General features: G+C 53.1%; 1 protein-coding gene across 9 annotated transcripts in view; it reads left to right on the top strand.

Annotated features, from left to right (window-relative positions):
- The window catches only part of CARS1 (cysteinyl-tRNA synthetase 1), a 56,926-nt gene that overhangs the window by 34,861 nt on the left and 7,053 nt on the right, over nucleotides 1–15,012 (top strand). For 8 of the 9 annotated variants that reach the window (XM_015113365.3, XM_015113368.3, XM_015113369.3 and 5 more), the window contains 8 exon segments: nucleotides 2,672–2,784; nucleotides 3,728–3,856; nucleotides 4,237–4,366; nucleotides 4,472–4,575; nucleotides 5,040–5,137; nucleotides 5,710–5,899; nucleotides 7,185–7,253; nucleotides 10,614–10,695. In XM_015113365.3, coding sequence (XP_014968851.1) covers nucleotides 2,672–2,784; nucleotides 3,728–3,856; nucleotides 4,237–4,366; nucleotides 4,472–4,575; nucleotides 5,040–5,137; nucleotides 5,710–5,899; nucleotides 7,185–7,253; nucleotides 10,614–10,695 — 915 coding nt within the window. 9 annotated transcript variants of the gene reach the window in all.

The raw sequence follows: 15,012 nt of genomic DNA, 5'->3' as shown, positions 1-15,012 counted from the left end.
GATCAGACCTGAGCACATGACCACCCCCACAACCTTCCCCCACCGTAGGGAGTCATAAGGAGTGTAGCCTCAGCTCTGTGCAGTCACATGCCTCTAGTCATGGGGACTCTAATGGTAGAGGAAAAGGGGAGAGGTGATGCTGGGGCCCGAGTGGTCCTAGATGATGACAGCTCCTCCCTCCGTCAAGTAAGATGGCCCACCAGAGGCCGATGGGCCCTGCAGACCACTTGGGAAGGCATGTGGCAGGAAGGCCTAGTGCAGGGAGGAAGCTCCCTCGATGGGAGAGAACAGGACCCTGTTGTGCTGGTATGGACATGCTTGTAGGGTCAAAGCTAGAAACACTCACTCTGCCTCTGGGGAGAGAGACAGGAAGTGAAACCAAGAAGGAAAACTTGAATGAGATTGTGTTGTAACCGTAATAGGTCTGTTGCCCAATGCACAGTGAGTCAAAATACCGGGATACCAGGGGTTGCCACAGAAAAAGTGTAGTAATTGCGTGGTGGACAAATGGAGATGGGAGGAAACCTCAGACCCGCCTCCCTGAGAGATTTGTGGAGGGGTTTTTAATTGGCCTGGACAGGTGATGGGGATTGCTGGTTGCTGGGGAAGTGAGGGGTGAAGTCATGGGACAGGGAGGTAAACCGCATTTCTGCGACGAGTCAGTTCCTTGGTGCAGGTCTTCAGACCAGTTGGCAGCAGCTGTCCTCCCGGAATTCAGAATCTGAAAAATACCTTAAGTAATTCTTGGTAAAAAGGTCCAGGGTCAGAGAGTCTATTTCTAGGAACAGTGGTGGAGCAGGTGGTCAGCGGGTTGTGTGACTCTCAGTTAGTTAGAGCTGCAGGGAAGCGGGTGGACATGCGCTACACCTGGCCGGTGACCGGCCTCGTCATTCTGCCTGTAACCTGGCTCGGAATTCTCATTAACCCTATGAGGGCAGTTGCAATGTGACATTTGCTGGAGGATAGGGTATTTGTGGGGAGGGTCCTGTGTTCTCTGTTGTAAATTTTTTCAAAGTGTATTTTTTAAAAATCAGATATAAACTTTCATGAGTAACTTCATAATAATGAAAAATTAAAAACGTAAATGTACATTTTCTATCAAAGAGCATCTAAAAGAGAATGTCATGAGCCATATCAAATTGTGCTTTCGCAAAATTGTCGATGGCAGAACGGTGAGGGGGTAGAAGGAAACTAGGACAGAGTCCTTCCATGTTGGTGGATAAATCTGGTGGATAAATCAGAGGTTTTCTGTTTTTGTTTTTGTTTTTGTTTTTTAAATCTGGGATTCAGTGCTCCAAAATGTTAACAGTAGTAATTCCTAGGTTAAATGATTATGGCAATTTTTTTCCTCGTTTTCTTTTTTTCTAATCTTCCAAATATTTTACATTTAGTACATACTTTATAATCATGAAGTTGGTGTTTTAAAAAATATATTTAACAGTACTTTTCCTCTTGACTCTGTTTCTCAGGGCAGCTTAGGTCTGTTCCCTGATTAGGTACCTGAAAAGTGGATTTGTTACCTGGAAAACTCTCACTGCAGCCTCTTCAAGGTCACCTGAGTTAGAACCCTAGGTGGAGTCTGTTCTTCCTCCACAAGGGGGTGACAGCACCTAAGGCAGCCCTTCAACCAGGGACCAGGGAAGGCTGCAGCAGCCGGGCAAGACCTGGAGTGGGTCCTGGCAACCTTGCGCCGGCAGGGAAGGCCTCTGCTCTGCCCATTGGTCGAACAAAGGGTGATTCTCTGCGTGGCCTTTGGACTGGCTCACAGGTTTCTATGTTCACAGCAGCTACTCTCTTCCATTGGTCCTGCATGTATCGTTGAGAGAAATCTGCAGTGATGGTGCATTCCTTTTCTGGGGACTCAGACCATCTTGTACCCTGAGTATCAGGTGGCTGAGTGTCACCAAGTCAATGCATGGAATTCACCAAGGGCTTATTTCTCACCCCTCCGGCAAGGCCTAGACTGTCTCATTTTTTGTTGGCCGGGTGATCATTGGCTTTGTCTAGGAAGTAGAATTTGTGCCAAGAGTAGTACTCCCCTTTTCTTATGGCCTTCCTGGACTCTTCTTTAGTTTCCTTCACCTTTTTTCCCCTTACAAATACGCAGGGACAGCAAGTGTCCTCTTCACCACTGCACTGCCGCCAGGTTCCCTGCAGTAGTACACGGCAGCTTAGCTGCGTCCTTGTATCCCCCGGAACCCGTAAGCAAGTAGTGGTGCAGGCCCTTGACATATTGGCCCCGCCTGCGTGAGCCAGGCAGGATCCCTGAGCCATGCCCCAGTGGGCTGTACCACTACGTCACCTCCTAGCTTTAGCCCAGAGTGCTATCACCTGTCCTAGACACTGGTGGGCTGATGCTGTGAGAAGGCAGCAGGAAGGAGAATGTCTTATGGAGACCCCAAATGTGGCCTCAGGTCAGCCAGGTCTGCTTGGACACTGGTGTATACGCTGGTAACTTTGGGGCTTATGAACCATTTTGTAAATCTAGACACTGGGTCAACACCAGAATCTGGTAATACATGGTAAACTTGAAGCAGTGCTTGAGCCAAGTTAATAAACAGAAGTTAATCAGAAGGACTGACCGTTAGGCACCCAGGATGGCCTTGAAGTGAGACACCTGGATCTGTGGGTGCTGCTGAGTGACCTTGCCTGGCATCCCTCGTGTTTGCAGGGGACCTGAGCATCTCTGCAGACCGCCTGAGCGAGAAGCGCTCTCCCAACGACTTTGCTCTATGGAAGGCCTCTAAGCCCGGAGAACCATCCTGGCCATGCCCTTGGGGAAAGGTGAGCGAGTGGCCTAGAAGGTGTGGGGCTTGGGCAGGGGCACTGGCACCAGCCGCACTCTCAGGCCCCCAGCAGGGGCCGCTTTATGTGTGAAGGATGTTGTCACTGGGCCAGAACCTGGTGTGTGTGCAGCACACTGGCCCGAGGGACCTGGACATCATGGAAACTCCCTGAGTCTCTGGACAAATCACTTCCCTCCGGGGATTTCTGTTTCCTGGCCTGTAAGTGGAGACGTGATCAGAGTAGACCCCCATGGAGGCTTCTTGGTTCTCGTGTTGTGTGGCTCTGAGTATTCCAGGCCCCAGGGTGTAGAATGCCTTCTGATACTCCCGGTGACAGCAGTTCTCGACTGCAGGGTAACCTAGGAAGGGGCGTGACCATCTGCAGCTGTCCAGGGCTCAGAGGTCTGGATGTAATTCACTAACTTCACCTAAGCCTCAGCTCATACAGGACTGGTTTATGAACTTCACCAAAGAAGGCTATCCATAGTCTTTTTTTTTTTTTTTTTTTTTTTTGAGATAGAGTCTCGCTCTGTCACCAGGCTGGAGTGCAGTGGTGCGATCTCACCTCACTGCAACCTCTCCCTCCTGGTCCTGGTTCAAGCGATTCTCCTGCCTCAGCCTCCGGAGTAGCTGGGATTACAGGCACATGCCACCATGCTCAGCTAATTTTTGTATTTTTAGTAGAGACGGGTTTCACCATGTCGGCCAGGCTTCTCTTGAACCCCTGACCTCATGATCTGCCGCCTCGGCCTCCCAAAGTGCTGGGATTATAGGTGTGAGCCACCTTGCCCGGCCTTCCCTTGGTCTTTTCATGTGTGGGATTTAACGCTTATTCCAATAAAGTTCAGAGGGTTTAAGGGCCATCAACTTGGAGTGATAAATGATAAAGGCCTGGACACGCGGATAGGCCAGTCGGTCACTGTGTGTTCGACTTTCTCCAGGGTCGTCCGGGCTGGCATATCGAGTGCTCGGCCATGGCAGGCACCCTCCTAGGGGCTTCGATGGACATTCACGGAGGTGGGTTCGACCTCCGATTCCCCCACCATGACAACGAGCTGGCGCAGTCGGAGGTAGGCGGAGACAGGGTCCCCTTGTCAGCTGCAAGAGCACTGCAGTGGAGGAAAAGTCAGCCCGGGCCTCGCCTCAGGAGGGCCTCTCTCACTAGCACTTGACAGCTTCCTCAGGGCTTGTGGAATCTGAACCCTGATCGTTTAGTGTGGTTGCCTGCATTGACAGCCTGGCCTTTGGCAACAGACTGGCCTGGATTTGAACCAGTTGTGGTACCTGCTGGCTTATTAACCTGGGCTCTCCTTCCAAGCCCTGCCTGCACCACCTGGGAAGTGCAGCTCCTGCCTGTGGACAGCACCCACAAGGCAGCAGACAGTGCAGGTGGCAGGAGGCGGCCCCAGTGACACATGACTGTTGACGTCCTATGTCTCTTTCCGCACAGGCCTACTTTGAAAACGACTGCTGGGTCAGGTACTTCCTACATACAGGCCACCTGACCATTGCAGGCTGCAAAATGTCAAAGTCACTGAAAAACTTCATCACCATTAAAGATGCCTTGAAGAAGCATTCAGGTATACACTGGCTTCTCCCACAGACCCTACCCACCTTCTCATAGATGTGTAATGGCTGTAGCACTCGGGAAGATAAGGGCGTCGCTGTCTTGTGTCCCCCTGCAGCACGGCAGTTGCGGCTGGCCTTCCTCATGCACTCGTGGAAGGACACCCTGGACTACTCCAGCAACACCATGGAGTCAGCGCTTCAGTATGAGAAGTTCTTGAATGTGAGTTCCCAGCCCCTTCGTGGAGGTTGGCAGAGCAGCCTCCCCTGCACAGTGAGCTCCTTGTGGAGTGGTCATAGGTGCAGCAGCCTCCCGATGCCTCTAATGGAGACCAGCACATTGGTGAAAGCACCTCCATGCTAGTGGGGAAAGCAGGCTCGGGACCGCTCCTGAAATGGCCGATGGCTCAGCAGAACGGACGGAGGCCTCATCCTCCTCGTCACTGCAGTGCACGTCCTTCTGACTTGTACTTCCCACCAAATGAGCATCCATGAACCTAAAGCAAGAACATGTTTCTGTCAAAGAAATATCTTTTCCTTTCTTTCTGACCACTTGCATAATGTCAGTGTATTCTGATCTTTCAGGTTTTTACCAAAAGTAAAATCACAGCAGTAGAACAGTTTTATCAGATATTTCAGGATAGAAAAGTTGTCTAAATGCTGTTAAACTGATTTTTCTAACTTCAGGAGTTTTTCTTAAATGTGAAAGATATCCTTCGAGCTCCTGTTGACATCACTGGTCAGTTTGAAAAGTGGGGAGAAGAAGAAGCGGAACTGAATAAGAAGTAAGGTGGTGCCTTTTCTTTGGGGTTTTCCAGCATGCCCATGTTCTATGCCTAGCCTCGCATCTTGGCCACCATGTGTCCTGGACTGTCGAGGAAGGGCTGGGGACACTGTCGTACATTGTGCAGAATTCATTCAGGATAGGTGGCTCCGCTAATGGGAGCTGCTCTGATTGTTGAAGTGCATGGAGAATTTATTTTTTGTTTTTTTTCCTTTTGAGATGGAGTTTCACCCTTGTTGCCCAGGCTGGAGTGCAATGGCCTAATCTCGGCTCACCGAAACCTCCACCTCGCGGGTTCAAGTGATTCTCCTGCCTCAGCCTCCTGAGTAGCTGGGATTACAGGCGCCTGCCACCATGCCCAGCTAATTTCATATTTTTAGTAGAGACGGGGGTTTCTCCATGATTGTTAGGCTGGTCTTGAACTCCCGACCTCAGGTGATCCACCCACCTCAGCCTCCCAGAGTGCTGGGATTACAGGTGCTGTAATCCCTGTAATCTGCACCTGGCCACATGGAGAATTTCTATGATGTGTTATCAGGTCTGACTTCACATTCCTTCCTCTTTGTTGCTCAGCTTTTATGACAAGAAGACAGCAATTCATGAAGCCCTCTGTGACAACGTTGACACCCGCACAGTCATGGAAGAGATGCGGGCCTTGGTCAGTCAGTGCAACCTCTATATGGCAGCCCGGAAAGCCATGAGGAAGAGGCCCAACCGGGCTCTGCTGGAGAACATCGCCCTCTACCTCACCCATATGTTGAAGGTAACCCAGGCCCCAGGTAGGCATATCCCTCAGCCTGTGCAGATACAGGAGCCAGGCCCCAGGACTGGGAGAACAGAGGCCTCTGGTGCCCCCCAAAGCTGTGCCTGTTGCCCAGCACCTCTGAGTCGTGGAGACGTGCTTCTATCCACGTGTTTGGTTCCCGGTGTACTTTTCACGCGTTAGAGATGACACCCATAAGCACAGCACAGCTATAACCTATAACCTATAACACTTTGGGAGTTATAACCACCTGTAACCCCAACACTTTGGGAGGCAGGTGAGTGTATCACTTGAGCCCAGGAGTTCAAAACCAGCCTGGGCAACATAGTGAGACCCCATGTCTATAAAATACATTAAAAATTAGCCAGGTATGGTGGCACACACTTGTTACCCAGCTGCTTGGGAGGCTGAGGTGAGGGGCTCGCTTGAGCCCAGGAGGTTAAGGCCATAGTGAGGCGTGATTGTACTACTGCACTCCACCCTGGGCAGTAGAGGGGAGACCCTGTCTTAAAAGCAGACAAAAAGAAGTAAGACCCATATAGTTGTCCTTTATTCAGAGCTATTTCTTTCCTTTGCCTCAGTTTCCCTCTACTCCCATCTTGGAGTTTGAAAAGCAAAACCAGGCCAGGCGCGGTGGCTCATGCCTGTAATCCCAGCGCTTTGGGAGACCCAGACAGGCAGATCACGAGGTCAGGAGATCGAGACCATCCTGGCTAACATGGTGAAACCCCGTCTCTACTAAAAAAAAATACAAAAAATTAGCCAGGCGTGGTTGCGGGCTCCTGTAGTCCCAGCTACTTGGGAGGCTGAGGCAGGAGAATGGCGTGAACCCGGGAAGCGGAGCTTGCAGTGAGCCGAGATTGCGCCACTGCACTCCAGCCTGGGCGACGGAGTGAGACTGCATCTCAAAAAAAAAAAAAAAAGAGAGAAGGAAAACCAGGAACAAGGCCTCCTCTCTGAAGACATCCTTCTCCGCAGTGCACGTTGAAAGGCCAGCAGGGCCTGGCCTCACTCCCCTGCCCTCTCCTCCTCTTTCCTTGTTGTCGGGCTCCAGTGGCTTCTGGCTGAAACAGAGCTGCAGAGGGTAGCTGTGAGTCAGAGCCATCCTGGAACAGTGAGGGCACCCTCAGGCTTGTGTTTCTGGGGCTCCTGGAGCTGCTGCTTCCGTCTCTTTCCTGGTTTTGGGGCACCCCCTCCCGTGAATGAGGAACACAGCTCATGGCTGCTCACCACATGCGGGCTTCATTTCCCCACAGCTTCAGGTCCCATCTGTTTCTTTTCCTAGATCTTTGGGGCCATAGAAGAGGAGAGCTCCCTGGGGTTCCCGGTTGGAGGGTCTGGAACCAGCCTCAATGTGAGTAGCATACAGGGTCCTGCCTTCTGCACCTGCTCCCTCCCCACGCCCTGCCGCTCTGTGTCCTTCTGAACTGCCCCTCCTCTTCTAGCCACCCACACCAGACCCTTCCGGGTGGCGCCTCGGGCTGAAAGGCAGATCTGGCTCTGAGAGTGCTAAGTGTGGTCAGCTGCCCTGCCAGTGTGGAGGGTCTGTCTTGGTTGTGACTGTTGGTTCGGGGCACTTTGCCATTGTGCTGTCCCATGAGCTTAGTCTTGGACCCCAACTACATAGGCCACTGCTTATTTGCATTTTGCTGTGGCCACTTGGCATCATGAACTCTCACGTGACTTTGTCACATATGCTGACCTGTATTCAGTAACACTTCATCGAAAGGCTGCAGAATTCACAAACAGCACAGAGTTTACACTGATGGGGAGATACACCACTGTCTGCCTCAGTCCCCATGGGGCTGGGCAGATGCCCTGCCAGGCCCAGTCCTGACCCTGAGCCCAGGTCGGTCCACATGGCCTGAACCAGAACCCCCTGCCCCTAGAACTGTGGCCCACAGGTCAGGGGGAGGTCTTCCTATAGAGCCCCCTGTCTAGTGGGTCTGTGCAGTGAGAAAATCTATCCGGAACACCCTGACTGTCCGTTGCTGGCTTCCATTTGCAGTCGGCATGTGAGCAGACACTGTCAGTCATATCCCTCTGCTGTAGAACCCCGCCCCCTCTGACATGACCACAGTCTGGCTTCTTCAAATGGACTTCCACCCCCTCCCGGGTCAAGAATGCTCTTTAATATTCGATTAGAATGCAGATCTGAATATTTAAATATAACAACGGTAATTTTAATTAAAACAGGAGCTTAGTACAAAGTGAAAATGCAAAACCTTTTTAAAATCCTGTTTCCTAATGACAAGTGGTGTGAAGAGCCCCCACGCAGATGGAGCTTACAGATGCTCCCCCAGGAACCAACTTGCAAAGAGAAAACAGTCCATGTCGTAAGAAGTCCTGCCAGAGCGCCTAGCCTGTGTTTCTGGTGCCTTTTGCCAGCCTTAGCACTAGCTAGCTGTTGGTGTGGTATTTTTGAGACTTCCTGATATGAACCTTCTTTGGTGCTTTTAAGAAAACCCACATAGCTTCTTTGTTCTCTTGCGCAAATGATACTAAGATATTTATTTTCTTTAAAAACAAAAAACCAAAACATACCTCCTGGGTTAAAGTCAGCCTGCCTTTGAACTGCAGGGTTTTTCCTCTTAATGGCTGCTGTGGTTGGTGGGGGGTGCCTTCAGTGTGCTGTGTACATGCATCTGCATCCCCCAAGCAGCCTCGTTTGGCCTTTGCAGTCAGCTGATTGGGAAGAAGCAGCTGCGGCGAATGGTGAGCCTGCTGGCAAAACGTCCTCTGCCCACACATCATGGCCATTTGACATTCATGGATTAACTTCCAAATCCAAATGGTTTTAGGAGCAAGTGAGGCAGCTCCTACATCTTGTACCATCTCAGTGTTGCCACACAGCCACCTGCTAGTGTGCTCAGGTGGGGGTTGCAGCCCCAGGCATCCTTGAGACAGACCCCTGCAGCCATTCTGAGAGCTCCCCTCCAGTGCCCCTAAGGCTGGGGCTGAGCCTGGCAGTGGGGTCCTTCCCTGAGGCTTGTCTGGGTTGGCTGTGTGATGGGTGGAGATACAGATCTAAAACCCCCAAGAAGTCCAAAGTTCAGATGCAGAATTGGATGTAAGGGAGCTTGGCTTAGACTCAAGGGCTTGTTAACCTGCCTGACTTTTGCACTTGCTAAATTTGTGTGTTTTTGTTTTTGAGATGGAGTCTCACTCTGTCGCCCAGGCTGGAGTGCAGTGGCGCCATCTCCGGTCACTGCAACCTCCGCCTCCTGAGTTCAAGTGATTCTCCTGCCTCAGCCTCCCAAGTAGCTGGGACTATAGGCGTGCACCACCATGCCTGGCTAATTTTTTTTGTATTTTAGTAGAGACTGGGTTTCACTATGTTGGCCAGGCTAGTCTCGAACTCCTGACCTCATGATCCACCCGCCTCGCCCTCCCAAAGTGCTGGGATTACAGTCGTGAGTCAGTGTGCCCAACTAGCACTTGCTAATGTTTTTGTTTTGGTTATTGAGCTGCTGAATCAGCTAAGGGGCAGGGAGCAACCTTGCTCAAAAGCCTAAAACCTTTTCTGTCCTGTTAAAAAAAAGGGAAATGCTAGCCCAGCGTGGTGGCTCACACCTGTAATCCCAGCACTTTGGGAGGCTGAGGTGGGTGGATCACCTGAGGTCGGGAGTTTGAGACCAGCCTGACCAACATGGAGAAACCCTGTCTCTACTAAAAATACAAAATTAGCCAGGCGTGGTGGCACATGCCTGTAATCCCAGCTACTTGGGAGGCTGAGGCAGGAGAATTGCTTGAACCTGGAAGGTGGAGGTTGCGGTGAGTCAAGATCGCCATTGCATGCCAGCCTGGGCAACAAGAGCGAAACTCTGTCTCAAAAATAAAAAGGGGGAAATGCTTTGGGAGGCCGAGGTGGGCGGATCACGAGGTCAGGAGATTGAGAACATCCTGGCCGACATGGTGAAACCCTGTCTCTACTAAAAATACAAAAAATTGGTTGGGCGTGGTGGTGCGTGCCTGTAATCCCAGCCACTCGGGAGGCTGAGGCAGGTGAATCTCTTGAACCTGGGAGGCGGAGGTTGTAGTGAGCTGAGATCACACCACTTCACTGCAGCCTGGTGACAGAGCAAGACTCCGTCTCAAAAAAAAAGGGAAATGTAGTAGAAAGGTTTTTCTATCCTGTGGCCGCCTCCCCAGTGTTACTGTGGGTAGTGAATCTTAGTGTAGCTGCTATTGTGCATGTAGATAGTAGGTACTTAATGGAGTTCATTAATCTTAAACAAGTGTATGTGTGACCACAGATCAGACGAAAGCACGGCCCGGGAGCCGCCAGCCTCAGCATAGGTAAGGCCCCAGCCTGGGGAGTGATGTCCTTGGGCCCCTTAGGAAATAGTCCCTCCCAGAGATGGCCCCTCTGCAACCATAAAGACAAGCTGTTTCACAGCAGCGTGTCTGACCTGAGAAAAGCAGGGCCTGTCAGCAGCTGGGCAGAGCGGCTGCAGAGCCCACCTGCTGCAGTAGAAAGGAGGCTCACTTCATGCTGTCTGACCTGAGAGTCTGTGTGACCTGCACACCTAGCAGGGACCGCGCGTCGGGGACGAGAGCATCCAGGCTCTGGGATGCCGGTCACAGCTGTAGTGTGCACAGCAGCACTGCCCATGGCAGTCCCTGCCCTGTGTCATGGCCGCTGAGTTATTATTCAGTTATGAATATAGGAGTGTGAGCAGCTCTCAGCGAACCAAAATTGTTCTTTCCACAGCTCGAGTCCACAGTCATGCCCTACCTTCAGGTGTTATCAGAATTCCGAGAAGGAGTGCGGAAGATTGCCCGAGAGCAAAAAGGTGAGGACCAGTTGCTGGAAAGAGTGTGGGAGCCGTTCCCCTCACTGGGCTCCCTGGACTCGGGCGTCTCCCCCTAGGCACTATGGCGTTCGGGCCGGATCACCCTCTGTGAAGGCTGCCTTGTGCACCACAGGGTGTTGAACGGCGTCCCGGGCCTGGACCCACCAGGTCCATTAGCACCACACACCCCAGTCACCACAGCCCTGCCTGTCCCTGCAGGGCAGACTCCTTGAGTGAGTGCAGCTGAGTGGGCACTGGGGACCAAGGATGTGATACGATGGGCCAGGATTGATTTGCCTCTTCTCTGAGCTGAGACAGAATGGAGGGCCTTCTGACCAGCCCAGTCACCACCTGCCCTTTGGCTCACGCTGCGGCTTATTTTTGCTCCTGGTGACCTGGTAGGCTGGGTGCGCTGAGGTGTGGCTCGTTCCTGCTGCAGAGTGGAGCTGAGGTGGAGCTTCCGGAGTTCCCTTTTCTGCTCAAGCATGCCAGATGAATGCTTGAACTTGGGGTTCACACCATGGCCCCTCACTGTCCATAAGCAGCCATTCCCTCACCTTTTGACATTTCTGAGATGTGTGTGGTTTAAGACTTAGAAAGTGCTGGATCTGAGCATTCATTTTGAGGGCCAGTTTTTAAAAAGTGTTAAACCCAGCAACAAGCAGCGTCAGTCAGGCCTTTGTTTCTCACTGAGTAGTTCTGATTGGTGAGTAACAGCACAGCTGGGAACACACACTGAGGACTTAGGATGTGCTGGGCCCTGCCTACTGCTTTCTGCACATTGCCTCATTTACCCCCATGATCCTCCAAAAGAGGAAAGCAGAGCCCCAGCCAGGTCACACTGACCTTGAATGCTACTCCATCACCTGCTGTGCTATGCTTCCTCCCCAGGGGGCCTCTATGTTGTGGGAAGTCAGACCTAGGATCCATCTGGTCCCCATCTGTGCATAGCCCATCATGGAGGGTCACAGTGGGGCAGCATCCCGGCAGGGCACGCTGAAGATAGAGCAGACAGAGACCCAGCAAGCCTCTAGGAGAAGCTGCACCTTGAGGAAGGTCAGGAAGCCTGGGCAGGTGGAGGGGCTGAGAGGTGGAGGAGCCGAATCCGGGCCTGTTTCAGGCAGGAGACAGCGGAGCAGGAGGCGGGAGGGCAGGAAGGAGTTTCAGGAGCTCAGAGCTCCACAGGCTGCAGGACAGAGTGCAGGACACTGGGTGAAAGGAGAGGCTGGCTGGGCTGCTGGGCTGCCACAAGTGGTCTGTGGAGAGGGGCCTGGGCCTGACCGAGCCCCTAAGAGGCCACGGTGGGTGCACTTGACCTGACCAGGTAAGCACCATCGCCTCTCTCCAACACCTGATGCCCTCAGCATTTCAAAGCACTTGAATCAAACGGAACCAAGCCTGGACCAGCCCATTCACGACCAGCGCAGGGCTCTCCAGCGATCTTGGCAGCATTGACTTAGCGACATCGCTGGGGTCATGGGCTTGGGAAGACCATTCTTGGAGACAGCCTGGGCATTTCCATCTGCCTTCTGGGGAACATCGAAGGCCGAGCCCGGGCCCCAGCAACCTGGGTCACACAAGACTGTGTGTGTGGCCTTGGCTTCTCTGGCATGCCACAGCCCCAGGAGGACGCTGAAGGGGGACTGGCCAGGCACAAGCTCGTGCTTGGTGGCACTGTCCAGGACAGGGCTTGCTCAGGCCTGGAGAGTGGCACCAGCCAGCCAGCATTGGAAGTGGTTTGGTTTTGCTTTCGGTTTGCTTTTCACTTTTGTTTTGTTTTGTTGCTTGGAGCAGGTAGATGGATGATGTGGCCCCAGGTTAAGATGGGGGTGACCCCTACCCTGTACATCATCCCATATGTGCCTTGTGAGCCAGAGACCCTGGGGATCCAGGGGCTCAGACCTTCCGATGGGGCAGCATGTTAGAGGTGGCTCTGGTGCAATCACCCTGTCTCCCCAGCAGCAGCAAATAGTGACGTTTTTGTTATTCACTGTTATCTCATGGCTGGCCGAGGAGAAAGTGAGTGTATAACAGACTCGGGTGGCCCTCAGATCAGCTGGGATCTGCTTGGCCCAGGCCAGGTGCTCCACAGACGAGAAGGAAACCGTTTCCCCTGGAAACGCCTCCATGGTCTAGTCAGCTAGAGAGCACAGGCCTGGCAAGGAGGGTCGTGGGTTCGGGGTTTGACCAGGAGAGAGGCATTGAAGTGAGAAAGCCAGGGGCTAAGCCAGGGTCCGCTGCACTGGCGAGATGATGCCATTTCCCCATTGCCAGTTTTTTGTTTTCATTGTGTTAAAATACACAGCTCAGTGCCATTAGGGACGTTCACAGTGTTGTGCAGCTGCCACCATCCGTCTCCGCAACTCTTCCCTTTTCCCAAACTGGAACTCTGTCCCCGTGGAACAGCAACTCCACATCCCCTCCCTCAGCCCCTGGTGCCCACCCTCTACTTCTGTCTCTGTGGATTTGACTACTCCAGGACCTCACATGAGTGGAGTCACACAGTGTTTGTCCTGTGTCTGGCTTATTTCGCTGAGCACAGTGTCCTCAGGTCTACCCATGTCGCCGCCTGTGTCAGGACCTCCTGCCTTTTTAGTGGCCGAATCATATTCCATCAGTGGATGGACCCTGATCTGTCTGTTCTTCCGTGGATGAATTCTCATCACCTTTGCGTTATCTTTGTAGCCCACGTTTCTCTTCAGTAAATCCCTGATGATGATGTCACTGTCTGCTCCTCTGCCCCAGCTCTGCTAACAGAAGCCGCAGAGGCTAGCAATGGGTGACCATCGGAGCAGGCACCAGGAAGCCTCCCAGGCCACACTCCCTGTGGGAAAGGGACACACGCCGTACCCCTCAGGCCCACACCGGCCTCTGGGTCTGGATTCTGAGGAGCTGAGGAAGAAGCCTCGTAGCCACTATGGCACCCAGCAAAGGAAAATGTAGTCCCTGGGTCAGGGGCCACTCACGAGGGCACCTGCGCCAGCTGCCCAGCCTCACAGGGTCAGGGGCCGCTCACGAGGGTACCTGTGCCAGCTGCCACACCAGAAGAGGTGTGCCCGTGCCTGGCATCTGCACTTAAGCTCTGTGAACACAGGTTCCTGGAGCGCCAGGGAATGCCCACCACGGGCTGGGCCGGGGGCAGGAGGCAGGACACTTGCTGGGGAGGCAGCAGTTACACTGTAGGTGTTCAGGCGCTGTGGGTTCCCCTGATGCTTCTGAGGAGCTGCTCACTGGCAGGTGGCCCCGATGCACCTTCTCCTTCTCAAATGTCACGGAGACAGCCTCCTACATTCGACAGGACTGTGAGGCTGGGCAGCTGGCACAGGTGCCCTTGTGAGTGGCCCCCGACCCAGGGACTACATTTTCCTTTGCTAGGTGCTGTAGTGGCTACGAGGCTTCTTCCTCAGCTCCTCAGAATCCAGACCCAGAGGCCGGTGTGGGCCTCAGGGGTACGACGTGTGTCCCTTTCCCCCAGGGAGTGTGACCCAGGAGGTTTCTTGGTGCCTGCTCTGATGATCACCCATGGTGGGTGGGCTGGGGTGCTGGCCTTGTGGCCTCCCATGACACCCATGACAGTAACCACAGGTGCTGGCTTGCCTGCCTTCTAATGAGGGTGCTGTCCAGCGATGGCTTTCAAAGACTGAAAGGCAGGCACCTACCTCAGCTCATGCCCCAGTCAGTCCTTCCTCAGATGACTGAGGAGGGCCCATTCCCAGGAATGATACTGCGGACAAATATAAAGGCCATCGTTCCCCTAGGTCCCTGCCTGGGGAGGTTGAAACTCAGGAAGCTGCCCAAGGTGGCTGTGCTTGTGGGCAGGTCCTTGAAACCCAAGGATATGCATTTTTTTTTTTTTTTTGAGACAGAGCCCGTCGCCAGGCTGGAGTGCGGTGGTGGTGTCATCTTGGCTCACTGCAACCTCTGACTCCCTGGTTCGAGCGATTCTTCTGCCTCAGCGTCCCCAGTAGCTGGGATTACAGGCACATTATACCACACCCAGAGAGTTTTTGTATTTTTAGTAGAGATGGGATGTCACCATGTTGGCCAGGATGGTCTCGATCTCCTGACCTCGTGATCCACTCGACTCAGCCTCCCAAAGTGCTGGGATTACAGTCATGAGTCACCATGCCTGGCTGGATATGTAAATGTTCTATCTAGCAGTGAATGAAGGTGTGGGGCGCCCAGCAAGGAGCTGTAGGGGGTCTCAGTCATGAGGACACAGCAGGAAAAGGACAGATGAGAATGGCAGCATGCGTGTGGTCAGTGCCGCCCAAAGTCAGGGCAGGCAGGAGGATGGGGTGGGATGGCGGGGGTCCC

Source organism: Macaca mulatta, chromosome 14 (assembly GCF_049350105.2).
Source record: "Macaca mulatta isolate MMU2019108-1 chromosome 14, T2T-MMU8v2.0, whole genome shotgun sequence".
Classification (NCBI taxonomy): Eukaryota; Metazoa; Chordata; class Mammalia; order Primates; family Cercopithecidae; genus Macaca; species Macaca mulatta.
This window is presented reverse-complemented; position numbering and strand designations above follow the sequence as displayed.